The sequence below is a fragment of the Coloeus monedula genome (genome assembly GCF_965178545.1).
Source record: "Coloeus monedula genome assembly, chromosome: 1".
Lineage (NCBI taxonomy): Eukaryota > Metazoa > Chordata > Aves > Passeriformes > Corvidae > Coloeus > Coloeus monedula.
Window position 1 is genome coordinate 138,606,277 of NC_138781.1, and position 27,191 is coordinate 138,633,467.

The 27,191-nt window shown below is 42.6% G+C and overlaps 1 protein-coding gene across 1 annotated transcript in view; it reads right to left on the minus strand.

Annotated features, from left to right (window-relative positions):
- Positions 1 to 743: 743 nt before the first annotated feature.
- The window catches only part of NCALD (neurocalcin delta), a gene marked incomplete at its 3' end in the record, with an annotated part of 51,185 nt that continues 24,737 nt past the window's right edge, over positions 744 to 27,191 (minus strand). Inside the window, exons 2-4 of the mRNA XM_082294763.1 lie at positions 7,765 to 8,161; positions 1,073 to 1,178; positions 744 to 841 (exon numbers count right to left, since the gene is read on the minus strand). Coding sequence (XP_082150889.1) covers positions 744 to 841; positions 1,073 to 1,178; positions 7,765 to 8,142 — 582 coding nt within the window. The 5' untranslated portion in view covers positions 8,143 to 8,161. The remainder of the gene's footprint in view (positions 842 to 1,072; positions 1,179 to 7,764; positions 8,162 to 27,191) is intronic.

Sequence of the window (27,191 nt, forward strand, 5' to 3'; positions counted from 1 at the left end):
ATATCTGTGTCTGCTTTTGCTGATCCCAAACGGCAAGAGGTATTGTCAGTTGTGGATTTGGAGATCAGGATTGCAAATTGCTGAATTTTCAGATAAAGCCATATGACTTCAACCACTGTAAACCTAGTAAAAAAATGTCAGCCTTCATTTTGTCCCTTCTCCTTCACAACCTGGAAAGTGTTCACAGCATTGAAACAATGAGGCATAAGAGTGGATGATACACCCAGCACATGTTTTGCACTTTCATACTTCTTCCCAGTCCTGTCTTTGACCTTAACTGGTGCCTCCTGGACAGGAGAGGAGGTTCCAGGTGATTACTACCCCACCCATCACAACCCCTTTGGTTCAGCCTTACTACACTTTCAGGTCCTGCAGGTGAATACTTAACAACTAAAGCAGCAATCTAAAATCTGTCAGTGTGTCTTGCTGCCAAGGGGTTTGTTGTTGGTTTACTCCTCCTCAACACGTACTTTCCAAAACAGATACAAACAAACAAACAAAAAAAAAACCAAAATGAAATTTTAAAAACAATGGTAACACCACAATATCTGTTTAAAACAGTACTGCCCGTGCTCTGGACAAATTGTTAAGAGCAATTCAACATTCTTATAATTAACCCACAACAAAAGAAGCTATAAGATGCCACAAATGAAGGCATAATTGGCCACACAGAGGCAACACTACCATGAATGTTGTTTGGCAAGAAAAAAAAAGCAGATACATAATTCATCCAAAGGACAGGTTCAGAACTGCCCGGCACTGCTGGGATCACACTGCAGGAGACGGACTATGGATGGATCACTCTTGGCGCCTCGGATGAACTCTTCCAGAGAGAGCTTTCCTGGAAAAGAAACACGTTTACTTAGCGCATGGGGTGGGTTGCAGAACACCTGTCAAGCCTCTGGCCACGCATGATGGAAGGCAGCCAGGGCAGCCAGGCAAATCCCTGGGAAAGCAACCCTGCAAGGTGAAGGCCTGCCTGCCCACACCCTGTTGGCCTTGCAGGTCGTCCCAAGTGTGTGGGACACCCCAGCCACCCCTGGTAGCTGTGCCTACCCTGGAGGGTGCCTACCATCACGGTTGGTGTCCATCTGGCGGAAGATCTTCTCGGTCCTCTTCTCTGGTGTTGACTCGTCTTCTGGCATCTTCATTACAGAAGAAACCATCTTATAAATTGCCTGTGTGATAGACAGAAGCAAAGAGCTTCTAAGAAACACATTATCTTAATGCAAGGGTACAATGATCTTCTTGTGACAGAAAAAGGCAGAAGATATCCTGGGAATACCAGAGAGACCTGCTTTTTGGGTGCTGGAGGGTGTTGGATGGCACCAGTACATGCAGCTTCCCTTTTCTGTGGAACACTCGTTTGTGAAATACTGTGTTTCTTTACTTAGTCATGGTCAAACACCATCTGGGTTTGGACTAAGGCTACATTTTTCCTTATTAAGACAGCCTTTGGATGAATTTATCATTTGTACAACACATTAGGCAATGGCAGTTCCCAGAGCCTGGAGGAACAGCCAGACCACCAAGGTCTCGTCCTGTGCTGTGATGAATCTCCATGCTTTGGCCACACAGGCTTCATCCTCACCACACCTGTCTCCTCACCCTGCCTTTCCTTCTCCCCCATCTCCTTTCTCTCCCTCCTTGGTCAGAATCCTGTCTGTGGGGAAAGCAATGACTCACTCCCTGCATTTGCTGCACCTCACAGATAACAAAGACTGGACCATCAAGGAGGTGGCCTTTTCCTTGGGGGTTGGTGAGTGTGCACAGCTCAAAATCGCATGCACAGTTCGCTCCACAGATGTTCTGGTCCCACAGAGCACCACTACCACCCATAGCTATTCTCTGCACAGACACATTTGGTACTAGCTGCCCCTAAAGAGGGGTAATGTTAATTTTAAAACAAGGTTGAGGATCTGTCTCTGCACTGGTCACCCAAACCTTGCTGGCAAACGTAAGCATGCAGCGCCAGTGAACACCAGGGCTCTGTGTTAGGTATCTCTGCAGTGCCACAGCTGGGACAGCAGCAGCACCCAGATGGCTGCAGGGTGGTGGCCTTGGGGGATCCTCCCAGCCATTTGGAGGGGGAGCCCATCCCAGCCCAAGGCACCATTGCCCTGGTCCAACTGGGCCCTTCTGCCGCCCACTGCAACTCGTTGGCTGTCACCTGATTGCTTTAGTTATTTGTTCTTCCTTTCCTCCTGCTTTGGGAGGGGGGTCCCTGGTGCAAGCCAAGACTTCTCACTGGGCCACCCCTCTCTTCTCTTCCCTTCCATGAAGGCACTCTGCCTAGCAGCTCACATCATCTGGCTTAGAATCCCCAAGGATTTGCTCCAGGAATGTAACAGCGCAGAGGATGCCACTAAGCAGCACAGACATTTTACACTCAGACTAGGGAGCATCCGCTTCCTTGGCCATCTTGCTGGATTCTCCTCTGCCAACAGCTCACCTTTCACACCTCCTGGGCTTTAAAGAGACTTACATCCTAAGAAAAGCATTTGTCTGCTTAATTAATTATCCCTCACTTATGCTCAGCATAATCAAACATCTCCTCCCCCAGTTATGTCACCAAGAGTGTGGCTGTAGTTTTCAGGTCTGCCCTTTGGGAAGTGTAACACAGGCTATGGACCTGAACAGGAGAATAAAGGTGAACACTTCAGCATGAACACCTGCTGGCTGAATAGAAAAGTGGTGGACACCCTTTTAATCATCATCATCATCATCCTCCTCCTCATCATCATTTGAACTGCAGGAGTGTCCAAAGGCTCCCAAGAGAATTAGTGTTCCAGAGTACTCAGCACAGGCAGGGATGCTGTCCACACAGCCATGATACTCTGACACCAGGAGCACAGGAAAAAGGATGAACATGCAAGCATGTAAACACAGGGATGAGGGGGCTGGGGGAAGGAGGCAACAGGGAAGGAAAAAAATGGTGGACAGTAAGAATTTAGACCATGCTTCTCCTCATCAGCATGCAAGGCTCGCGAGGGTCAGAGCAGAGATGAGGCTTATAAATCTGCCGCATCTGAAGCTGTCTGGCTTTTGTCTGGGGTAGGAAGAGAGGTGGAGGGGTCACTCCCTCTCTCTGGGTGAGAGGACGGCAAAGCAGAGAATCTGCATTGAAAGTGTGGGAGGAATGCCCCAGACCGGGAGTGAGGGCGTGTTTACCCCGATCAAAGTAACCATAGTAAGAATATGCAGATTTTTAGGACAAAAAAAGCTCTTCAGGATGACTTCATCCTACAGGGTCCTTTTCACAGAGGCGTGTGAAGCGAATAAGAGATGAGATATTCTAGGAAAGCCAGATGGGAATAGCATAGTAAGCATTCCTTTCATGCTGAAAATGGTTACTCTGGACAAATTCTTCTGTCCTTACTTAGAAGTTCATTGGGAAGTTTTCCCAAAGTAAAAACCAGCTAAAGCTGATTAAGAATCTTGAGACTTGCCCCATATTAATTCAATGCAGCTACACAGAACTCTTTATTGTATGTTTGAAAGAGAAAGCTCTGAAAGGAATTCGGTTTCATGCAATAATTACACAGAGCTGGGCTGTGCTAACCCTGGGCTAGGACCTGCAACTGAAAGGCTGCAGGGGTTCCACTGCACATGGAGTGCAACTGCCCAGCCTCCCAGAACCTGGGCTGAAAACCAACAGCGGCATTCAGCACTGGAAATTGTTACCTGCCAGCAGTCTCCTGAGTCAGGGCAGCTTTAATAGGTGAACTGTCAGAAGTGCTCCTTACAGCTCCCTGGCACCCTTTACTGACACGAGGAAGTTGTGCCTCCAGAGCCCTGTATACATCACTGGAGCAAGCACAGGCTCCAGCTTCATCTGCTGCTCTGCTGAACTCTCCCCTTTGATTTCCAGCTGTGTGTGGATGAGCAGCAATGGGTGATTTCAGGGCAAATCTCATCCCTTTGCCCACTCACACAGGTTTTGCTCCCAGTTGCTGGCTGCCACTGCTGCACTCAGACCAGAAGCCTTGGTGAGGGCTGCATTTTCCTGGTATACTTGACAAACTGTCAAAAAGCTCATTATGGTGATGGAAACAGCAATGACAGCACAAATTTTCAGTTGATCCTTTTTACTCTGTTGAAATAAATTCTGATGCCTGAAAGTCTCATGGTGTGAATGACTGGCCTGAAAAAAACTGTTTTCCTCTCAGACTCATGGAGATTTTTGACATTGCCTTTACAGAGCCATATCAGCTTTTTCTTCTTCCCATACCAGCTTCTGTTTCTTCCTGACTTGCAAATAAGCTATTACAGCAAGTGAAACGTGTGTACTCTGTTTTTATTAAACTGAAAGTGTTATTCTTGTCTCTGCACAGTATTCTTAAAATGCCTTCTGAGTCCATGCAGTGAAAAAATTTATCCTTAGAACAAGGTTTCCATCTCTCATTTGAACTCTTATTTTAAGAGACTAGCCAAATATGTCCTGTTTCAGCAAGGGGAACAAATCTTCTAACTGGTTTGCAGCTATTTTTGAGTGGACTGGGCTATTTAGATTATAGGTAAACATATGGCAGACATGAAAAGTCTGAGACATGAATCTGAGAGGAACTGTGACAAGGTCTGTCAAGAGGGCAGGCTGTGAAGCCTCCTCCTGCAGTAGTCTGCAGATGTGCTGTGCCTGGTAAGTGCAGCAGTATCCCGTGGAACTCCTTTTTTGAGGCTCTACAACTGCCAGCCCACCACTAAAGTCCTTCAACTTCCAAACTGTGCAGTTGGCTTCATGTGGATCTCTAGGCAGGGCTTTTTGGAGACTGGTCTAGGGATGCTCATGGACAGCCACTGTGAGTCTGCACGGCTGTGCCTATGTGGTTAAAGGGCATGACGGTGTACAGAGCTTAAAGGAATGCAGGTGCTCTGCCACCTAGCACATCATTTTGCAAAGAAAACAGGACTTAGAAAGATGTTATGGACCATTCAGGTTCATCTCCTTGGTAGCTGGCCAGTCAGAGGGCTCCTGTGGGACATCTTAACCAGTGGTTCTGCTGTTCCTGCGCCGCTGCTGCTGCTGCTGCCACTGTTACCTCAATCTCCTTAATGCAAAGCTGAGCAGGAGTGCAGTGCCTGCATTGCCTTCAGTGCTGTTAGATTAGGCCAGAGCAATGGAAAGGCAATGCAAGGAAGCATCAGCGTAACAGTGAAAATCACTGCAGAGAGAGGGCTTTCAAAGCACAAAGAAAAGCAGACTGAAAAAGAAGAAAAGTGTGCCTTGCCCCTATGCTATTTAAAATACAGTAATCCCACACTAACAGGGACAGTATTTTTCAGTGAATCTAAGACTTTCAGACTAAAGGTGTTTCTTTTAGCACTCATTTTGATGTGTTGTCTCAGGCAAAAACCCCAATGAAAACATAATCCTGCTCTATCAATTTGCAAATGTATGCTAGATAAGGGACTTGCAATAGATTCCTTTAAGACATATATCAGAGATCTGTTGGAGTTCTGATTTTCACTCTGAGAAAAATTATGACAGCTGAGAGCCCCCAGGAAGATATTTGATACAGAATCCTGTCATTCCATATGAAAAAATAATCATCTTTCATAAATGAAAGTGATAGTTGTTTGCTGGCTTTTTGTATCTAATCACTCTACATCAAAGGAACCTCTCAACAAAGCAAGAAAATATGCTCATCTACTTCAGTTTCAGATACCAGCTGAACACGTTTCCAGAGACTACACAACAAATCCAATCCAGCTGGGAGGAGCTATGGCTGACCAGTGCAATACAGGGAGATCCCTGCATCCAAAAAACCCTGAAAGAAGAGAACAGGGTGAGATCTACAAGTACACTGCCTTATGGGAAGCTCCATCACAGAAAGAGCAGCTTTCCTGATTGAAAAATTGCTGATAGTCCATGGTACAGAAATAACTGTTTTTCAGGCTAAAAACCGGTTATTTCAGACCCTCAGATTTGGGTCCCTCAAAATGAGGTGAGATTATAAGCATCATGCAGTTGAGTTTCACATTCAGTCTGAAAGGAGGAGAGAGCCAAACCTCCCAAGAAGTGCAGTGGGATGGCTGGAGTGCCAGGCTGAGGGCTGTAGGCAGCCGGAGTGCTGCTCAGGATTGGATACACCCTGTGCTGATCCCTAAGCGGCAATTTTGTTTGATGACGGCATCATGGCTGTAAAGGACAATGCTATGATTTGGTACTGATGTGAACGTGAAGAACAGGCAGAGCATTTCAGCCTCTAAACTTGCAGGCAAGCAGATCTGGGGTAACTGGAAAAAGCTTCTGGCTTTGCTGGTCCTCGTTTGGCTCACTACAGAAAATCCAGCCACTGATGTTTTCATTTCATTTCATTTGACATGAACAAATCTGTGGCCTTGTTCTCCCTGGTTGTAAATCTCGTCGCCTGGGGGGTTTGTGCTGCCTCTTGGCACGGCGCCTTCCCGGGCTCCTCAACAGCAGCTCAGGGTCCTGCAGCCCCCGCGGTGTCTCCTCCTCCAGAGGAGCGGGCGGTCACCCGGGTTTGGCTCCCTGTGTTTCCTATGTACCATGTTAGTTCTTTTGGGATTCTTTTTGTTTTTTTCATGAGGAGAAATACAGCCAGAAAAACAATAACTGACAGACTGTTTACCCTGCCTGGGGGAGAGGAAGATTTGTAAGGAACAGAAGATCTCCTAATGCAAATATTCCATGGGGTTTGTCACGGCACAGAGACAGGGAGGTCCTGCTCCTCAACTTACACACAGGTACACAAAACAGACTAAGTGAAAGATGACACAGAAGCTCTAGATTTGCAGCTGAGCTTTGGATCTGCTCTTGCTGAAGCAGCGCAAGTGCTGGTATTGGCCACTGAAGGATGTGAGAAGGGCTCTGGTAGAAAGACAGGAGCACCACATTAGGCTGACTCCCTAAACGCAGCTTGCCATCACAGCCTGTAATTTGTGTGCATTACTTTCCCTTGGTTTTCAGTGCAAATATAAGTCTGAATAATACAGTACATTGTTAGCACTCCAAAATTTCCAGGGAAAGGAAAGGATTTTGATAACAGGCTTTTTTTTTTTTTTTTTTTTAAACAGTGCTGCATTATACAGATTCAAGCTGTGTAAATACACTGCCATATAAAAAATGTTCTAAATCTTTCAGTAGAGTGATGTGCCTCAAGGGCAAAAACATGTTGGAGAAAGCCGAAGTGACATGGGACTCACACCACACAAAAACACAACCAAAGAAGGTATGTATGGAGTCATCATCTACCCAGATAAGGTTTATCTATACTGGCAACTTCGTATGAAGACAGCTAGTATGATTCTAATAATGCAGACCTCACTGGAATTGGGCAGACAAAACACCTTTATAATATGGGAGCTGGTTCTTCATAATAACATGATTTCAATGTTGATTTGCTTCTTATTGTGGAGGGAGCCTGCCTTCCTTAAAAGTACACTCCCTCGTTGTTCTAATATACCTACTTGGTTCAACTGTAATTAATCATAATTAATTGACAGGGTTAGAGAATCACATTTATCAGGAGGTTAGTTGCTGTGCTCCAGCCCAAAAGAGCTCCCAGGGAAGAAATATCCATGCAGCTTGTCACTCAGGAAGAACTTGCAGTGGATATTAAATGCTGGAGTTTGAATTGTGACATGATCTTTGTCAAGTGAAACAGCATTTTATACCCAAGCAGTTATGCAAGATCATAAACCAATGCTGCCAGTTTTTCATTCAGTGTCTCAGTGCAACACTGCTTCACAATTTGCTCTGAAGGAGGGAGCCCAGCAGTGCCTCTGAGCAGCACATACCTGCACGATTTCCAGCATCTCTGACTTACTGATGTAGCCGTTCCCGTCGAGGTCGTACATACTGAATGCCCACTTCAGCTTTTGCTCCAGTTTTCCTCTCGACGTTACACTCAAGGCTATGATGAATTCTCTGAAATCTATTGTTCCATCTCCATTGGCGTCAAAAGTGCGGAATACATGTTCTGCAAACTTAGAAGCGTCCCCGTAAGGGAAAAAGTTTCCATATATTTTTTTAAACTCCTCCATAGATAAATGTCCACTTGGACAGTCTCTCAAGAAGCCTTTGTACCACTCCTGGATCTCATGTTCTGTAAAGTCTGTACTTTCTAGCAAATCTTGCATGACTTCAGGGCGTAGTTTGCTGTTTTGCTTTCCCATATTGGAATTAAAATATTACCTGCAGAGCAAAACCAAACACATATGAATTATTATTAATTATTGATACTGATTAGCTTGGAGGGTGTAGAACAACAGTATGCTGCATTATGAGTTTTCTGATTATAGTTCACTCTTGGGAATCAACTGAAACCTTGGACAATGTCCAGTACTACATGTATACTCTTAAAAAATTAATAAACCTTATCTACATGTTGATTACATTGTCTTTTGACAGTCTGGAGACCTGTAATTACATTGAATTTATTGCCATCCTATTTTCCCCCTGAAATCACGAGGTAAGCAATGGATGTTGCAAGGCGCAGCTGACCAGTAGCTGTGTGTTGCAGCACACCCTCCATCCCTGTCACCCCACTGTCCTGAGGACCTGGCCTAATGAGAAACAATTTTTGTACCTCTGGTGGAAACCAGACTGGTACAAAGGCCTGTGTTCCCTTGGTCTTGTTCCAAAATGGGATCAAGGTGCAACTGCAGTGTACACTGAAACCAGTAACTCCAAAGCCCTTCTACACACATCTTTTTAACCAGAAAGCAAACCAGAAATTGCCTCTTTTGTTTGGCATTGACCAATTCCTATTTTACTTCAAAATGAAGATAAAATCTGAAGAGATTTTATCAACGGTGGATTGCCCCACCTCAAACAATTACTGTGTTTTTAATCTTCCTTGCAGCCAAAAACTGGATCTATTACTAAGTAATAGTAATCTGGGTGGTCATAGCTCTTTGAAAAAACCTCTTTAAAAAAAAAAAAGAAAGAAGAAAGGAAAAAAAAAAAGTACCTAGACAATGAAATTGGAAATTCATTTCTCTTAAATTAACCATTAAGAAGTATTACTGGATACAGTCTCTATTAAATCACCTTCATTATATTTCATTTAAGGCAAGTTGCTACATATCACATTGTGCAGCAGATTTACTAATGAATGATGCCTTTGGGTTTTAAGTTTTGGAGCCTGAATGCCTTGGCTCCACAAAGCAACATCAGTTTTACTGGAAGCTTAACATTATACTGATTTGTGGGAAGCCCTTCTCTATTGACAGAAACCTGCCTGAGAACTTGTCATGCAAATGACAGTCACAACTAAGATGTAATGTATGGATAAGTACAGTAGAATTGCAAAATAATTTAAACATGACTCACACTGTTGTCAGAATGGAGTCTCTGGCCCAGAGATAGATTTAGTAACAATGACTGGAATGGCTAATGAGCATTCAGTAAAATGTCCTTTCTTAAACAAGATACTACTTTTAAAAAATGAAGAATAATACAGTATTGATACATGACAGAAGCCAACTACTGAGAAATGTACCACCATTCGAAGCTAATCTACCATCTCTTCTATTTGGCATTGGGAAGAAGAAATTGAGGCTCCCCTAGGCATCTAGAGGACTGATTCCTTAATTCCCTGTGTTCTTGGATCAGAATGACCAAAAAGCTGTATTTCTCAAGTGTAAAAACTATCGGATCCATCCTAGATTCATCCGTGTCTCCAGGATCCACTGATGGCTGTTTGCTAACTACATGTCCTGTCTAAACATGTTGCCTACACAGTTCATGGAGAACAGGTTCCCCTGTTCACAGGCAGGAGGCTGGGAAGGGTAAAGAATCCTGCCCCGTGGGGGCCTATCCACCTCCTGACCCTTTCAGGGGCTTGGTTGACTATGCTGAACAAACAATTTATTTTCCTCCAAAGTGTCTCCAAAACACTTGAAAAGTGGAAAATGCCACCTCAAAGGTAATTTTTTCTACTGCCTTTTGTATTTTCATCCTGATCAAAACATGCTGTACAGTTTTTAAGTAATCCAAGCTCTTAATGCCCTGAAAACAGCAAAAAAGTCCCTGTTTCATAGGCCTGGTCCAACAGCTGCCGAGGCAGCTGAACGTTGTGTTGCCTTCCACGGGTGTTGGACAGGGCCCTAAATAAACAACCTGGGAATTAGCTGAGCGAATGGATTACATTAGGGCAGCCAGAGGGCTTTATGTCAGGCAAAACAACACAATCAGGGTCTGCCAGTGGGATGGAAGAGCAACTGGACAGCGGAAGTGGCCGGGCTCAGTTTACAGTGGTACCAGTTTAACACAAAACCCCCAGTAAAATCCCCAGAGAAGGTAGCAGCTGCCCACATCCCTGGCCAGCAGCTCTTTGACCCTGCCAGAGGCAGCACACTTTCCAGACCATAGAGTAGGGAGGGAAGATTGCTGACTAAGGTGCAAACCAGCTGTGGTAGGAATGAGCTAGAATTAGCCATATAATCCCCTCCTGCTTTTTAATAACTCAAACATTTGAAAATTGAAAACTCAGCTTGCACATTTCTAGTCCAATGTCTTCTGAAAAATGAAATAGTGAGGTAAGATGCAGGCAGTGCCCTTCAATACAGCCAATAAGACCGTATTTCACTCTAAGAAATAATGCCTTTATAGCTGCACAATGTTGTAGGTATCACATATTTTCACCAAATACTAAAAACCACAGAAGAGTAGAGTGCACTGCCTTGCAGAATACCACAACCAGAAAAATCTGTGTTCTCCAGGCAGAAAGGGAGAGTTAACCATCTGTGACTTACAAGGTTGAAACGCACAGCTGTTGTGATGCCAGGTGATGCAGTCAAAAACTAGTAGCATTATTTCTGAGTCCACTTGTGATGAACTTTTATCATGTTCTTTGCCCTCCAGATTTTTCCTTTTTAATAGGTGGTGTTCTAGGAACGGTAACAATGGGATTTATTGTGCCTGTTCTATCTATCAGCAACAGATCAAAATGCTTTTGCAGTGCAAGTACAGAAAGTACCATTGAAGACACTTGAAGATCCTTACAATCACTTCATAGACTGCTGCCTGACTCTTCACAAGAGATTAGATTATGGGCAGAGTGCAGTGAGCTAAGAGAATGTCAGCTAACAATGACAGCAATAAAGGCACAGAATAAAACAAAACTGAAACTGATTTTAGGTATTTTTTCACACTTTATCATTCCTGTAGGTCTTTCAAATTTCTAATAAATTATTAGAAGTTCAAAATACACAAGTAAATAGTGAACGGCAATCACAATGGCAAAGTAAAATATTGACAATACTGAGAAATGGATATTGTAGGTGTACAAAAGAAAGACAAATTAAGTGCTTAATGAATATGTTTAATTGCATTTCTACAATTTCTTCCTCTGATACAATGGTGTTAGATATATATGAATGACTTGCTATATAGAAAAACATATTAAAATATTAAGGTCTTAATTCTTAAGGCAATATTGTTTGGTAAAAGAATGTGATGTGTTTATGGCTTGAAAGGTTGATGCCATTTCAGCGAACAACTACAGAATATCAGGAAGTAAAGCGTCCCTGCTGCGCAGTTGCTATGGAAAGAATCCCTGTTCACTGATTATTGGAGGAAATATCATAGGCAATGCTCCTTAAAGGAAATTAAAATTCCTTAAGATTCCTCTATTCAGGTCCACGTGTGGAGTTTTTAAGATGAAGACAGCAGAGTTGTTTGACAGACAACTGGCCTGTGACAATTCAACATAAGCAGAAAGCGACACTGCACTGAGAGTGCAGCAGATGTGTTGTGTGCAGACAGGACAGCGCGGCTGTTACAGCCTTCTCCTCACACAGGGAGCTCTGACTGGGCAGAAGGGCAGTGAACACCTGTGCTATCACATGTCTCTTTGCCTGCAGCTTGCTGCTGTTCACACACAGTTGTTACCTCAATGTGAAACCTCAGAGTAAGGCAAACGCTGCCTGCTCAAGCAACAACCTTGCTGGAGCTGGAAAGCTGCAGCAACCAGCAGCACGCAGTCAACCCACTGCAATGAGAGCAAGGCAATGCAAACAAACATGCAATGCAAACATCTAAATGTATTTCCTTAAAAGAAATAAATGTTTTCTTTTTTCTGTTGAAGGTTTGTTATAATAACCAAGTTCTAACAACACATTTCTAACAGCGCTTTTACTCTCCAAACTTGACAACCATTGTGTAAAGAAAACTCCATGCTTTTTTTTTTTTTTTTTTTTTGATTGAGCTCAGTCTGCCAAAGACAACAAGACTTCTTAATTTTCATTTAGGCTTAAATCTGAGGGGAAGTTCAGTGCTGGGAAGAAGTATTATGAGAAAGGGGCATTTGTCCAGTGAAGCCTTGCTCTAAAAATGAAAATTTTAGCCTATTGGGTGCTTTATAGCTAACAGGGTACAAATCACCTCAAAGGTCTGAAGAGTAAGTTTGAAAACAAGTCCTGCCTGATCTGTTTCCAGTGGGAACAGCAAGGTTAAACACACCATAGGCTTGGCTACCGACACCAGCTCTGTAAAAATGAAAGCAGAAAACTTTTCAGAAAGAAGCAATGAAACTTCCATTTTGTGATTTTTCTCTTCAGAAACTTCTGTTTCTTGGTTTCTAACACACAGTTTGACCTGTTTCCAATAAATAATCCACTTACGGTTGCAATGCTGTCTTTAATATTTCTAACACATAATTTGAGAATTTTCCCGAGACTAGCAATCGTGGGATTTCAATCCCTGCCAAGCAGCTGCACAAGCTCCTGATGACTGCTGGAATGAACTAAGGCTGAGCAGCACAACAGCATCACTCTGAGCCAGCTCTGCTACCTGACAGTGGTGAGAAAGCAGTGCTCCAGCATGAGTCAGTCCCCCGTGGCAATGCCACTCTGAGGTATGAGTGCGATTCTCCACTCACCGTCACTGCTGTGGTTTTTCCTCCTGTCAGATCATTACTGAAAACTTGGATGTGTGACAAGTGGACTCATATACACCACCTATCTCTCAAGCTGTCTGCACATCTGGAAATGGCAGGGATCTCAGCTTCTTTCATGTCCTACCCATGAGCAGTCTTCTCTTGTCACTGCATACCAGCCTCCACAGCACAGCAGATAGGGCTTTGGCAAGCTAAATTCTTCTGCCATCACTTTCTGCCACCCCTACCAGTTCTTTCTCTGCCTGTCACTGCGCAGCTGAGCTCTGTCACAAGCTCAGAGAAGAGGTACTGCTCTGCCCTGGTTGACCAAACCTCGGGTTGACCAAACCTTGCAGTATGACATCCCCTTACCCTGCATATAAACAGAGGGATATCAAGGGGAGACTGCAGTGCATCTCAGAGCATGACACTTTGTCTGGGTATGTGTCCCCAGCGCTTCCAGACCAAAATTTTGTCCTGTTACCAAACTTCACCACATTAGAACTACTCTATTCCTTCCCCTCTGCCAGCTGCTCTCACTGCTTGGTAAAGCTTGATACCAAATACCAGTTCACCACAATGTGTCAGTCTCTGCAATCTGTTGTTATTTGTGATCCAGTGTACACATGCTTCCAAATGCAGCTCTGGTTCACCTTTGGCCATGCCCTTACATAATGGGGGAAGTTATGTGCATTTAAAAAAGTCAAGGCTTGGTGAACACAATCTGGTATAAAAGCCAAGTTTCTTTCATAAGGTCAGTTACTCCTTTGGGCTGTAATACTGCTAACTGCTCCACGAGCTATGTAATGAGACAGTTCAAAGCAACAGCTATCTCAAATGATACATTCACTTCCCATCTGTGTATGCTCTTCCCTGTGGCTGGGACACCAATGTTGCCATAGCCTCATCATGAATGCAAACCCAACAGTAAATGTGGGCAAAGCACTGTCTGTGATCTTGGAGCTCTCTGGTGAGACTTGGTGAGCAAGGCAGGGACGTGTTTGTTGATCTCTGATGTGCTCCAGCCCAGGAGACTCTGTGATCAATCCCTGAGCTCCCAATTCACAGCCTCAGAGCCACCTCCAGCACTGCTCTCCACTATCCCACTGGAAATTCCAGTGCCGGTGCAGGATTCTGCTGGTGGGACACAGTGAATAGTTACAGCAGCAGCAGCAGCTGTGCTGAGAAGAATAACTTATCTGGTTTTAGTCTCCTACCGTGAAGTGTAAGCGCTACCTGGTCAAGAGATTTTTTTTTTCATTTCCATTCCACAGAAAACAACCCCCCAGGCTCTTGGAAGCAGCCACTTTGCTTCCTTCTGGCCATTTCTAGTTTGTTTTCACACGTTCATTTGAGTAACCAGTGTGGAGATGCTTGCCAAGAAAGGCTTTTGCTTAATTTTTTTTAATAGCATCTTGGAACATATTTTTGAAAGAAAACCAAATTTATTAAAAAACACCTAGGGACTTAGCAAAAAAAATAAATATATGCAGAACAAAATTTTCATCCTTGCCATCCTCCATTTATCTCTTTATACTGGCAAAGAGCAAAAACCAGATGAAATTCATGAGGAAGATTCATAAAAAAAATCTGACATTCTCTTATTAATATTCAGAAGGAACAGCAGTAAACAGATTTGTAGTGCAGTAAAACAAGTACCCATATATGTCTGGCTAAAACCATAGCTGACATCAAAGAAGAGGAATGAAGACTAATGAAGAAATTAAGAGGAAAAAACCCAAGGAACAGGTGTAGATGGGATCATCATTCAGTATTTATGCTTTCTTTATCAACAGAAGAAAGACGGGTCATGTGCCATCCAGTTGCCCACTGATATTTCCAAACCTGTTCATCACAATACTCACTTATTTTGTATTAGGATCTTAGTTTGATTCCAGGATCCTGACATTTTCACTGCTTTAAGTTCCCGTTTTGTTTAGTGTCATCTTCCTGTTTCTCTAGCCCCTTACTGGGGATCCTTCCACTACCAAAGGTGCTCCTAATTTCTCCTTTGACAGTATTTGTTCTGTCAAGTAGCTTTCCTGCTACCCCAGGGGAATTCAAAACAAGAAATAAAAGCAAATCCTTTATAACTCTGTTTTGGTTGAGGCGGGCAGTCCAAGCAGGAGCAGTTGCAGAGTTCACATGTTTCAAACTTGGAGGTGCTCAAGGATAACATCAAAAGCCCAGGCTCTTCTCCCTTCAGATTTGCCCTGGCAGAGAAATGCTACAGCTGCTCCACTTTGTCTTCTATTTCTCTTTACCATAATTCCTCTGTGCATTTTAGCAATGAGGGCTGGTGTGCGGGTGGAGGAGGGGGATGCAGCAGAAAGGCAGTGCCCTGTCAATAAATGTTAGTACATTACTACTGCTGTCTTCAGCACCAGTGAGTTAACTATATAACAGCCAAGTGCTTATCATGTTATTCTCAACAATGCCCACAGTCTCAGCTGGAGGTGTTTTGAGACCAATATGCAGTGTTTCAGTCTCAAGCAGTGAAAGGGTTGATGTTCACACCCCTCATCTTTGCATCGCCTTCAGCATCATTGGGGCTTCCTGAAAAGGTCTCTGTTTCCAAAGCATTTCCTGTAAGGTGGAGTGTAAAGTACAACAAGGATGACTAGGCATGAGCATTTCTAATATTGGGAGCTGGGGAAAAGAGCATTTGTTCAGTGTGTCACACTGTGCAGTGACTCTCATTCATGGTTGGTCACTCTTTCCATCTTACAGCCCTGCATTTATGACTCAGAGCTTGTTTCTGAAGCTGCTCCTGACTGAAAGTTGGTGTACATCTATCCACCAAAGAGGAGAGTCTGTAATGGGCCACCTCCACCCATTAGATTGTGATTGCGTGGGGCAGTCAAGTCTGTCCTTAACCTCCTGGCAATCAGGTACTTGCTGCTGCTGCATCAACAGCCTGGCTATCACAGAGGGGAGATGGAGCTCTCTCACTTTATACAAAATCTCTGCTGCTTCAGACAAAGCACACCTAAGCAACTTTAGGAAGGTTGTCTGCTTAGTTAAGGTGCAACCTCAGGCAGAGTGGACAGGCAGTGAAGACACATGGAAAAGGGGGTGCTGGGGTTATCATATAAAGCAATCCATGTTCCCAAATCCTACAGTGACCCTCCAAAGTGTAAGTCGGTGTAAATGCGGGCTCCCCTATGCACATGGTGGGTATCTAGCACTTCAGTCTTTCTCAGTGTCCTGGGCTTTGTCTGGAATCCCTTTGGGAAGTGCTGCCACCCCCCTGGAGCAGTGCAAAAAATGATGCAGTAAGCATTGGACAGCCATTCCCCAGGGCCAGCAAAGGTTTCACCCACTCAGCACGGCTTGAAAGTAATCTTTTCTTCCTTATGAGAAATGAGCAAAAAAAGAGAAACCAGACAAAAGAGGAAGAACCCATACAGATTTGTTTATCCCTCCTCTTACACTCAGAAAAGGTCTTGTTATTTAATTTCATTTCTTCCTAATTCTTTTAGAACTCACAACAATAAAAACCATGCCAATATTCACATGTTTTTTGGTTCATAATCATTCACTTGTGAAGTTGAGAAACAACACTTTACCATACGCTGTGTAAGAAAAAACCACAACATTTTGTTCATTAACCCTGGGTAGAACCATCTAAGGTCTTTAAAATAACTAACTCTTTGTCTTGGCAGACTTCAGATGACTCTTTTGGGAATTAGATATATCTATTTATGTATTTGATTTTTTAAAACTCTATGGAAATAGTATTTTTGTAAAAGTATGTTTGCCTTTGCCTAATTTTGTATGGCAAAGGGCAAGAGACACTTTGCTAACAGTACATTAGAACATCTACCCTCAGGAGGCTGCCTTTCCAGATTTTACTGCATTCAGCTGTTTCACTAAGCACAGGACATCTGCAGTATTTATAAACATGGGTGTTAAGCCGACAGCAGGGGAGCTGGCAAAATCTCTCACCTTTTCCATCTGCAGGTGACTTTATCTATCAACATTCTTTCAGAAGGAGACCACGTATCAAGATCCAAATGATGGGAATTTTCTGCAGTTACTATGTCTCCTATTAAGCAACTTGTGAGCCTAAAGTCTCTTTGGTTAACAATACCTTTCTGGGCCACAAGTCCTAAAATGCTCAAGGTCCCACTTTTTCCAGGTGCCCAGCACCCACAATTAAACTCGGGCTTCTCAAACAAAACACGCCTCCCCTTTGGGCACCTGTGCAATAGGTAGTTTCTCAAAAAGCATCTGTATCCAGTAAACTGAGACCTGCCAGAAAGTAGCACCACTGATTTTGGTACCTAACAAGGGCCTGAGTGCTTTAGAAAAGCCACCCTTCCTACACACCTGCGTCACTGCTGTTTGTCTTTATCCTGATTCTCACATGTCCAGCCACGTCAAACCCAGTTTATTCTCCTTTCTTGCGTAAGGCTTCTCTCCTTTGTGCAGGGCACTCACCAGTAGTAACATAATCTTCCCCAGTGTACCTGAGCACACCAGTCATCAAACTCATCCAGCAGCAACTTCATCAGGTTTCTAATCTGTCCTACATCTTGTTTGGTCCTTTTATGTAATCTTATATGCAATACCTTGGTGGAGGATAGTGGAAACTAAAGCAGAAAGCTACTGTTGCACAAAGTAAGACTAGAAGCTGATGTGAATTCATGATATTGATTTTTTAATGTTTGTAAATAAATAGCATGTGACTCCAAAAGAGTGACATTTGTGCTTAGACTACCCTTAAAAAATTGTTAACAGATGGTCTCCTATCCTACAGCAGAGACCGGGTGTTGACAAAAAAAAAAGAAGAAATCATGATACTGGAAAAAATGGAGCCATTAGCTGGCAAACTAGATATTTTTAAAGATGTTCTTATGATAGGGAAACGAATGATTGTGGAAGCTCCTACCTGGAGAGTAACTGCGAGTTTTTGTTCCATATTGAAGAGAGCTATTGGAACTTTCTCCAGGAAAGTAGGCAGCTGGAGATTGGAGTGGGAGGTTCTGGCAGTCAGGACCAGAATCTTGCTAAGGAGATGGAAACAAGACACACTAAGATAATGTCACAGTTTACAAGTTCATGAATATGAAGGTCCATCCCAGGGATGATTTGTCCAGCACTTAGCACTCTCGAGTGTGCCCGAACAAAAGAGACCTAATGTAAGACAGATCAAGATGAATAAATGAATTTCGTGGGAGTTGTAGGAATTTTTAAAGCAGTCTTCAAAGATATTCCTAAACTGCAGATATTGTACTAATTTTCTCTTTGTGCATGTCTAATTTCTCAGAATTTTTACATCCTTGAACTTGCAAGATGATCCTTTACGTTACCGGCCCTGGACAAACAGCACAGGGTGAACATTTTTCCACTAGAACCCATTTCCATTAGGTAATGCAGCTTAGATGAAATCAAAATGTTTTGTCATATTCAAGAAAACACATTCTGTAAAAATGTTATAATTTATAATTTCAATTTAATTTTTTCCTTTTAACATGGCAGAAACGTTTCAGTGTTACTTTGTATGTTTATTAATTTCATCTTGGCATGTACATTTGATTAATTTTAGAATTATTCTGGTTTGGTATTATTGAGAAAACAACTCAATGCCAATGAAGTGAAATAACTTGGTGTTTCCAGATAATTTTTAATATCCATCCCACTGGGAAATTTTGATGTTTTGTTCCAACAGGCAGTGAAAATAAATACAAATGTCAAAATTTCCTTTGGAATGGGAATTTCAGATTCTAACCAGCTCTAATCAACAACAAAGCCATCTGCTTTGTATTAATGACTTAGGGCAGTATTTAATGCTGCAAGACTGGGTGACATTCTACTGTTCAGCATTGCTCATGGAAGTCAATGACATATGGCAAGTTTCTAGCTTCTACTTGTCTAGGGGAGTTTGAGGCTAGCCACTTCTATTTTATTCCTTATGCTCTACTGCCAAGTTCATGGAATTCATCATTCAAATCCAAGATTTTTCTGTGAATATATGAGAAAACATCCTCCCAGTGACATATGGCACAGCCTACAGCTCCTACATTTGAAAGCAACTCGTAATTCCCAAATTGCAGCACAGTAAGCTACTTCCATTTCACAAAGGTTTTTAATTGATAATTTAAATAGAATATTTGCTCCATGATAAACGCCTATTTTTGAACATTAACAGCAAAATAAATACATTTTATTTCAAAAGTTAACTTCATCCAGATAAGTCATAATATGAATTCTGTTTGAGAGGATATGTTGACATGAAGGATCTTAGCAGAAATGAAAGAAAGGAATATTTTAATTTTGTTTTAAGACAATGTCTTTGCTGTTTTTTCCTAAGACCTCTTCTCTGTCTTTACATACAATCTTTGTGCTGCAGATAAGGTACAGGAAAACCAGATAGTTGCCCCCAAACTGGTCCAGCAATAGTCAGCTTGTGAAGCTCAGCCATGAACCCCAGTGCAGGTGCTTTGCTGTGCCCCTTGAAAAGTTTTTGTGGACAAGGATGTGGTTACCATTGGTGATGATGCTATCTTCTCTTTTCCCTAAAAATCTGATGATTGCTCAAGCCACCTTATGCTCCTTCTCCACACGGACAGCTGACCTGGGAGGGCTGCATCTGGGTGTGTACAACAGGCGTTTAATGTGCAGATTCTGTTCCCTCTGAGCACCATTTGTGTACAAACCTGAAAAAACTTAGCCTGGATATAATCTATAAAGTTACTGGAAGAAGATTTTGATTTGTATTCACTTTGAAAGTTAGAATGACATCCAGTCCTGACAGCCCGCCGTGAAAAACACAGACCCGTGTCTTACCCAACTGCTATTTCATGCATAACACAGTGTGCTGCCTGATTTTAGAAATTACTCAACAGGAATGAATTTGGGAGTTTGAACAACATGATAAAGGTCGGTAAGCAAACTCCCTTAAGAGGCATAGAAAAACATTTGACAAATTGAGTGCAAAAATAATTTGCTGTGCTTCTCTGTCTATCACACACACGTAAACAAGTGCTTGTATAATCTTGATGTTCCTACTAATGCTTGTTATCAATAAACAAAACCCTAGCAGTTCTCAACATTAAGTGTAGGTAGTAGACACTCATAAAGACAATACTGGTTTACAAAGGAACCTTTGAAATCCCATGTATCATATAGTCATTATAGCGAGTGTCGTAAAAAATTGTTTGCATGGATTCAACAAAAATTTTGGACAAGTTTGTATCATTGCATAAATTGCAACAAGAAATACTGTATAAAACCCAGGACAAAATCTAGATGGAAAAATATGAATTATCAGATCAAAAACTTTTCTGCCATCACTGAAAATTTTCGGTAAATTCAACTAAGATGAACTCCTTCACAAAAGAAAGGGTTAACAGCACATCTTCCTTCACTACTAACATCCTCTGAGGGAGTAAACAAAGTCCATCAGATAACTGTCTTCAAACAAACGAACTGTTTTTTCTCATGTGAACACCAAACAATTTGTATTACTGTTGTAGAAAAGAAGAAGTGGCAGAACCAGAAAGCTTTTTTCCAAAGTTTAACCTTAGGAAAACCAGATTATATCCAACATGGAATAAAATGTCACTATTCACCACTTCCTAGTGACTGTAAATAAACAGAACAGCTGATCCTGTTACATTTTTAGGCCAGTTTACTTCTGCCTCTTTGCTGTTCTCAAGATGTCAGCTTCTCTGAGATTTCTTGTATGTGAGTTTTAATGCCTTTCCCCATTTTTCATTTTCTAGGACTTTTATTTATTGTGTTAGTATATAAAACTTTGTCCTTTCTTATATTTTATCTTTTTCCCTTACCTCTTACTTTTCACTACTATCCCTTAGCTCCCTAAAATAAACACAATCTTTTTTTTCCTATTATCTTTGAAAAAGTCTGTATCATAATTTCTCTTAATTTTTTGCACATTTCCTATAAGTGTCCATTCCCACTATTAGCATTTGCATTTTTGATGCCATGCACCATCAAAACAATATCCTAACAATGAAATATATCATGTCTGAAGCAGCAGGGTTTGGAAACCTTGGAAGAAGACCATCTATGGCTTAATCTCTGTGTCTCTCTCTAGTTAAATCATCCAAAAGAAATATGTTGCAAAGATGTATTTAGTATTTACTTATTAGAAAACTATTACCATTTCATCTACCATAATTTACCTTGCTGCTTTTGCATTAATGGTAGAGTAACAGTAGTGCTGTTTTTAAGAGCAACTGCTGAACTCTGAACAGCATCATCACCAATGTTCAATTAGAAATTCAGATTTTGGTGATCTGATTCCTTTTCCTGGGAACCATTACTTTTCAGACATGGAAAGGAGCAGAAATGTATGTAAGTATGAGATGTTGACTCTAATGAGAATATTTTGCCTGTGGCCAATGAAAGATTTACCAGTTACCTGACGGCCAATATTTCAGATCCTTTCAGTGACATATGCTCTTACATAATCATAATCTCACCAACAGAGAGTTCTGTCTCTGACATTTGTTCCAGTTTCTTTTCCTGCTCTGTATGCCCTGTATGACCCATTCTTACTACAGTAATAACCTCCTGCATTCTCAGTATCATGCCTTATAAAAATAAAGGTCTTGTATTTTAAATGTCTCTCTATTCCTGCTTGCTACACGTAGCTTTTAAAATGTCCTTAAAATACCTTCAACTGATTAATTCTCTCTTCCACATCACCTTCACCAATAATTTCTGTCCCTACCCACTCCTCAGACATTCCATGCTTCCTCTCACTTCATGCATCAAGTATTTCCTAATTCTCTCCTCTGCTACCAATGTTATGAAAACCAGTGAAGCTCCACTGCTTAGAAACAGGATGAACACTGAAGAATCAGCCCACTGTTTGTAAAGAGGCATATAAAATCACCATACAAATCACTTATTCAATAATAAAAGCACATCCTGTTCCACCAAATACGTCTCAGATCTTGATCTTCTAACGAATTCACTGGAAAGTCACTCAAGTCAGTGAGCAACACAAGGATCCTCCTGTGAATTACCAAAGGAATCCTCCAAGAAAGATTAAGAAATTGATAACTATGCAAATGTATATAGAAAACTTCTGATTTTCTGCTTGTTTTTTCTTTATTAAAAGAAGGATGTACCCTGTGAGGCTCATTGCTTTTTAATCAAAGTTCTAGGAAAGGGAGCCATTCGTGAAGCAACAGTTATCTATTTCATTGCAAGGTGCTTTAAAATCTATTGCTCAGTTACATCAAAACAAGGATATTTTCACTTTAGTCTCCACAGAATGATAAAACAGTGACTTATCAACACTTTACCACCCAGCACTCAGTAATATTCATTTGATCTCAATCTAAATGAAAGATGGAGCTATCATCATATCATGAACACAGCTCAAACCCACACGTTGTTCATTCATGTGTGATCAGATGAGAATTGGTTTCAGTGATCTTATACTGATTTGTGGAACCTCCTGTTAGCATATATTATCATTACTTCTTTTAAAAGTAAAGTTGGCTTTGGAGTTGGTTTTCAGGCACTTAAAAAAAAAAAGAAAAAGAAAAAAAAAATCCCACACAACAACTTCGGGAGAAAGAATTTTCTTGGCAGTTTCCTTGATGAAGGAGTATGAGTGGGATAGAGCAATATCCTTGATTTTGGCAGCAAACCTTTCTTCTAGCAACTTCATTAAAAAGACATTCCACTTCATGAGCTATCAGCAAAGAGCTGGTATTTTTGAGTGTGACTGATGGTCTTCCCTCTTCTGACAAAATTAGAAACATCAATAATTCTTAGATTAATTGCTTAGAAAATTTCCAAGAGACAAACATTTCCTTATTTTTAGACCCTTGTTTTCTTCTGCAGTCAAAGCAGTGGAGGCCAAAGTTCAACTACATGTACTTCATTTAAACGATGTGATCTCTCTACTCTGAGTTTTATATGTGCACAGAAACAAGCGTGCACCACTATGTGGGCATGGGTGTCCCATGCTGAGCTCTCAATTTCCAGTCCCTGAATAAATCCTGATCTATCTCAGAGACCTGGAAGCAGTCTTCATGCCCACGTACCTATAGATCCTTCCAAAGGAGTTGAGGGCATGGATGTGATAGGACCTCTAGCAGGGACTACTGGCTACAGGAGGACAAGACATGCCCTGTGATGCTGGCTAGCCACAGAGAAGTGGTCTGATGGAGTCCTGGCACAAGAGTTGTTGCCACCTCAAACACAAAAGTTGCAAGTTGGGGAGCTGCTGTGAAATAATACACGTCTCACCACTTGGATATTTCCTGTTCCTTACGCAGGGAAGAGAAAATGGTCTTTCTAAACAAGTTCTGTGTGCCCTTCTCCACCCACTGCTTAGTTATGCACCTATTAGGAAGCCAGTAATGGGGTTGTCTTCTGACCAAAGGTCTGTATTAGTGCTCCCAAGAGGCTGCATGTGCTGCTCCTTGGCAGAGTACCAGCAGGTGATCCTCACCAGCACAGAGCATGGGCGTCCTCATCAGCACAAGCTTGGGTGTCCTCATCAGTACAAAGCTCGGGTGTTCTCACCGACTTCTGCATGTGCTATGGACAGAAAAGGCTAAATACTGCAGAACTGGATGAGATGGGTTAAATACCGCTCCTCAAAGCTGTGTTTGTGAAGGAGGGTCTTAACAAATCTTTTATTTGACCACCTAATGAGGTAAAAATAAATGGACTCTCTCAAGTGCCTTAACAGGTCAGACAAAGTAGTCAGCCCTGAGATAAACATAGGAGAGAAACAGGTGGCCTGTAAATTTATCATTGTTAATGCACTAATTAATGTTAAGCATGACAGAAAAGGGTAATTAGCACATTTGGAGCAGACAGGGATATTAGTGGAGAAGGAGGTTGTCACTAACCTCCATGGAGCAGTCTCACCTTCATTTTAAAGGAGGCATATGGTGCATTAGAAGATCTGTATCATATCTGGTGACAAATACATCTGGAATCCACTGGTTTTGAAGACCATGGGGGCTTTGGCAAGGCCTGATTTCACCTGACACTTCCTGACTCTTGGGACAGTTGAATTCAGATGATGAATTGGGAAAGGAGGGAAGCTACTTGAAACCAAGTGGGAGACCTCAGGAAAAAACTTATTTCCAGGTGTGACCTCATTCCAGCTCAGGCAGAAATTCTTTAATGATCTCTTCATATAGATGCCAGCCTGTAGCACTCAACAGTATATGCCAAAGGTACATTCTGCTGTTTCACAGCATGTAAACTCATGTAATAAAAATATATCATCTCCCTTACAAGTCTCTCATACTGTTAAACCATCCTGGTAACAGCAGCTGTTTCACACTATATGAGCAGGTATGTCCACGCACACATGTGTTCACTTCTCTAATTCTTGGCTGATGGCAATGAAATATAGCAGAAGAAAAGGCAGAAAGTAATCCTGAATGGGAACACACACCGTGCAGACAAACAGATGCTCAGTTTTGCCATCATCTTATCAATTAGGAGGTTGTCATAGGTTAGCAAGCATAGTCCCGGAAGGGATGTCCTTGCTAAGGGGTGCTTACAGTTTCCTCTGGGAACTGATAGAACCTATCAGCTGGCCAGTTTGAATACGGACAATTCTCTAAGCCACTTAAAGTTGTGACCACCTCTGTGATCCACATTTAAGAATAGGCAACCCCCCCCCCAAGCTCTCTCTCGTTTCTGGCGCTGGCACAGGTGGCTGCAGGCTCCGTGCGGGGGCCGGCGGGCCCGGCCAGGCCCTGCTTGGGCCAGGCCGGGCCGGGCCACGGCCATCCTGGAGCCATGGACCTGTTCCAGCCATGGAACCCCCCCCACTGCCTTGCCATGGGCAGCCGGAGCGGCTCGGCTCTCCCCCCTCTCCACTGTGATAAGAAAAATTCAACATTCCAGCTGCAAAACTGCAAGGCCGAGGTGAGATTAACCCTTCTACTGCTGTGAAGAGCTGAAAACCTGAGGGAAGAGAGAGAGGAGATGCTTAAAGCTGAAATTCTGTTGTGAAGCTATGATATATCAGAGTATCCTGTTGTAATTTCATGAAGATATGGGGGGTGGAGTGTTCAACTCGTAAGCAAAAGCATCTGCACTGAGATAGGCAGATGCTGATGCAGCTGTAATTTCATGAGAAGTTTGGACAGGGAGAGATGAACCAGATGAGGACTTTTGCTCCAAACGGGAAAGGAGAAAACCTCAGTCCCTAGAGATGTTCCCAGAGATAGTCCTAACGATGAAGATGAGGAAGACCCTTTGCTCCCAGGGAAGGAGAAGGGCCTCTGTTTTTGTTTCTGAACGGCTCAACCTTAAAATTGTACCCCAAAAAACTTCAAGAGTGGACCCTCGAAAGCAGTTGTGGGAAAAGCTGCAAGTCGGGGGAAAGGACTCACACGCAGGCAGAGAGACTCCTCTTCCTAAATGGACTGAACGATATTTGGAAGTGGGCGGCTGGCTCGTTGTGATAATGTTTTCATAGCATGAGCAAGAAGAGACTTCTCTTTCTAAATGGACTAAACAAGGTTATTATGGAAGTGGTGAACAGATTGAACATCTTAAGGGTTGTCTTTTTACATTGTCAGTGGGAGAAGGGAGGAAGGTGGGGGGAGGAGGAGAGTTCTGAAGGTGGTATAATTTTTTTTCCTTCCCTCTTTTAGGTCTGTTAATAAACTTTATATTCTTTCAAGTTTGGTGCCTGCTTTGCATTTCTCCTAATTCTTATCTCACAGCAGATAAACAGTAATGAGTATTTTGGACCAAACCACTACACTAAATTGGTGTTTCTGCCCGGTTACAAACCGAACCCGCGACAGAGGTATAAGTCAGAGAATCACGGAATAAGCTGAGTTGGAAGGGACCCACAATGAACATCAAGTCCAACTCCTGGCCCTGCTCAGCACCATCCCCAAGAGTCACACCATGTGCCTGAGAGCATTGTCCAAACGCTCCTTGAACTCTGTCAGGCTTGGTGCTGTGACCACTTCTCTGGGGAGCTGTTCCAGTGCCCAACCACCCTCTGGGTGAAGAATCCTTTTCTGATATCCAACCTAAACCTCCCCTGACACAACTTCAGGCCATTCCCTTGGATCCTGTCACTGGGCACCTCAGAGCAGAAATCAGTGCCTGCCCCTCCTCTTCCCTTCACTTCACGAGGAAGTTGTAACTGCAATGAGGTCTCTCCTCAGTCTCCTCTTCTCCAGCCTGAACAGACCAAATTATCTCATCTGCTCCTCATACACCTTCCCCTAAAGGCCCTTCACCATCTTTGTTGCCATCCTTTGGATGCTCTTTAATGGCTTAGTATCTTTCGCATTTTGTGGCACCCAAAACTGCCCCCAGTACATGAGGTGAGGCTGGCCCAGCCCAGAGCACAGCAGGACAATCCCTCCCTTGCCCAGCTGGTGATGCTGTGCCTGATACTCCCCAGGACATGGGTGGCCCTCCTGGCTGCCAGTGCACTGCTGACTCATATTCAACTTTAAGTTGTGCATCTGTGCACAGATGCAGGGGATTTATTTCCTTCTGCCCCAAGGTAGAAGGCAGAATTGGCCTGCCTAGTCCAAGCACTGGGGATATACCTCTGCGTGCCCTCCACACCAGGCAGCATGTGGGGCCTTACACTGAACACAGAATGTGCTGTCCAGCTCCCCTTGGGCAGTCACAAGCATGGACATCCCAGTATTTTACACATTCACCTAGAATCTAGTTTTACTCTTTATTAAATAAATACCAGACCTTTTAAGCACAGCTTTGAAGTGGGCCCAAAGTAAACAAGGGAGCTCAGGGAAGATCAGACAGCGCAGGTTTATCATTAAAATATTCTTTCTTCAGACTATGTGTGAGATGCTCAAAGAAAGGATCCTCTGTATGTGAACTTTGAAAGTAGTCTCAAATAAAGAAAACATCATTCTGTTGATTTTTTTCCTGCAGGAGTCTAGCTCAGTAGATTATCATTCTTGTATCTATTGAATGGCCATTTGAGACATCAACTTCTTCATCTGGGAACTCTAAAGCTTTTATATACCCTGATCCCTTTTATTTACAAAGATAGCTGATAACAAAAGCATATTTAACTAAAATTTGACCAAAAAATGTCTAGAATAGCACATTCACAGAGGAAACTACGGGTCCTTGATGAGCTGATCTAGAAACACACTGAGACCCTACTGAAAGGTGCATTGTAATCATCATGGAACAGGGATGCATCTTCTTCATTCTGAGAAAGACACATAGATAGGATTGTTCAAAATAGAAAGCTCTCCAGATACTTCTTGACATAGTGAAAGGGCCATACTCAAGCAAATGGGCAAAGTTACACTTTATGGGACAGCAATGCACGTGAGCCCCTTGTACACAAACTACTTGTGGCAAGAGTGGTGG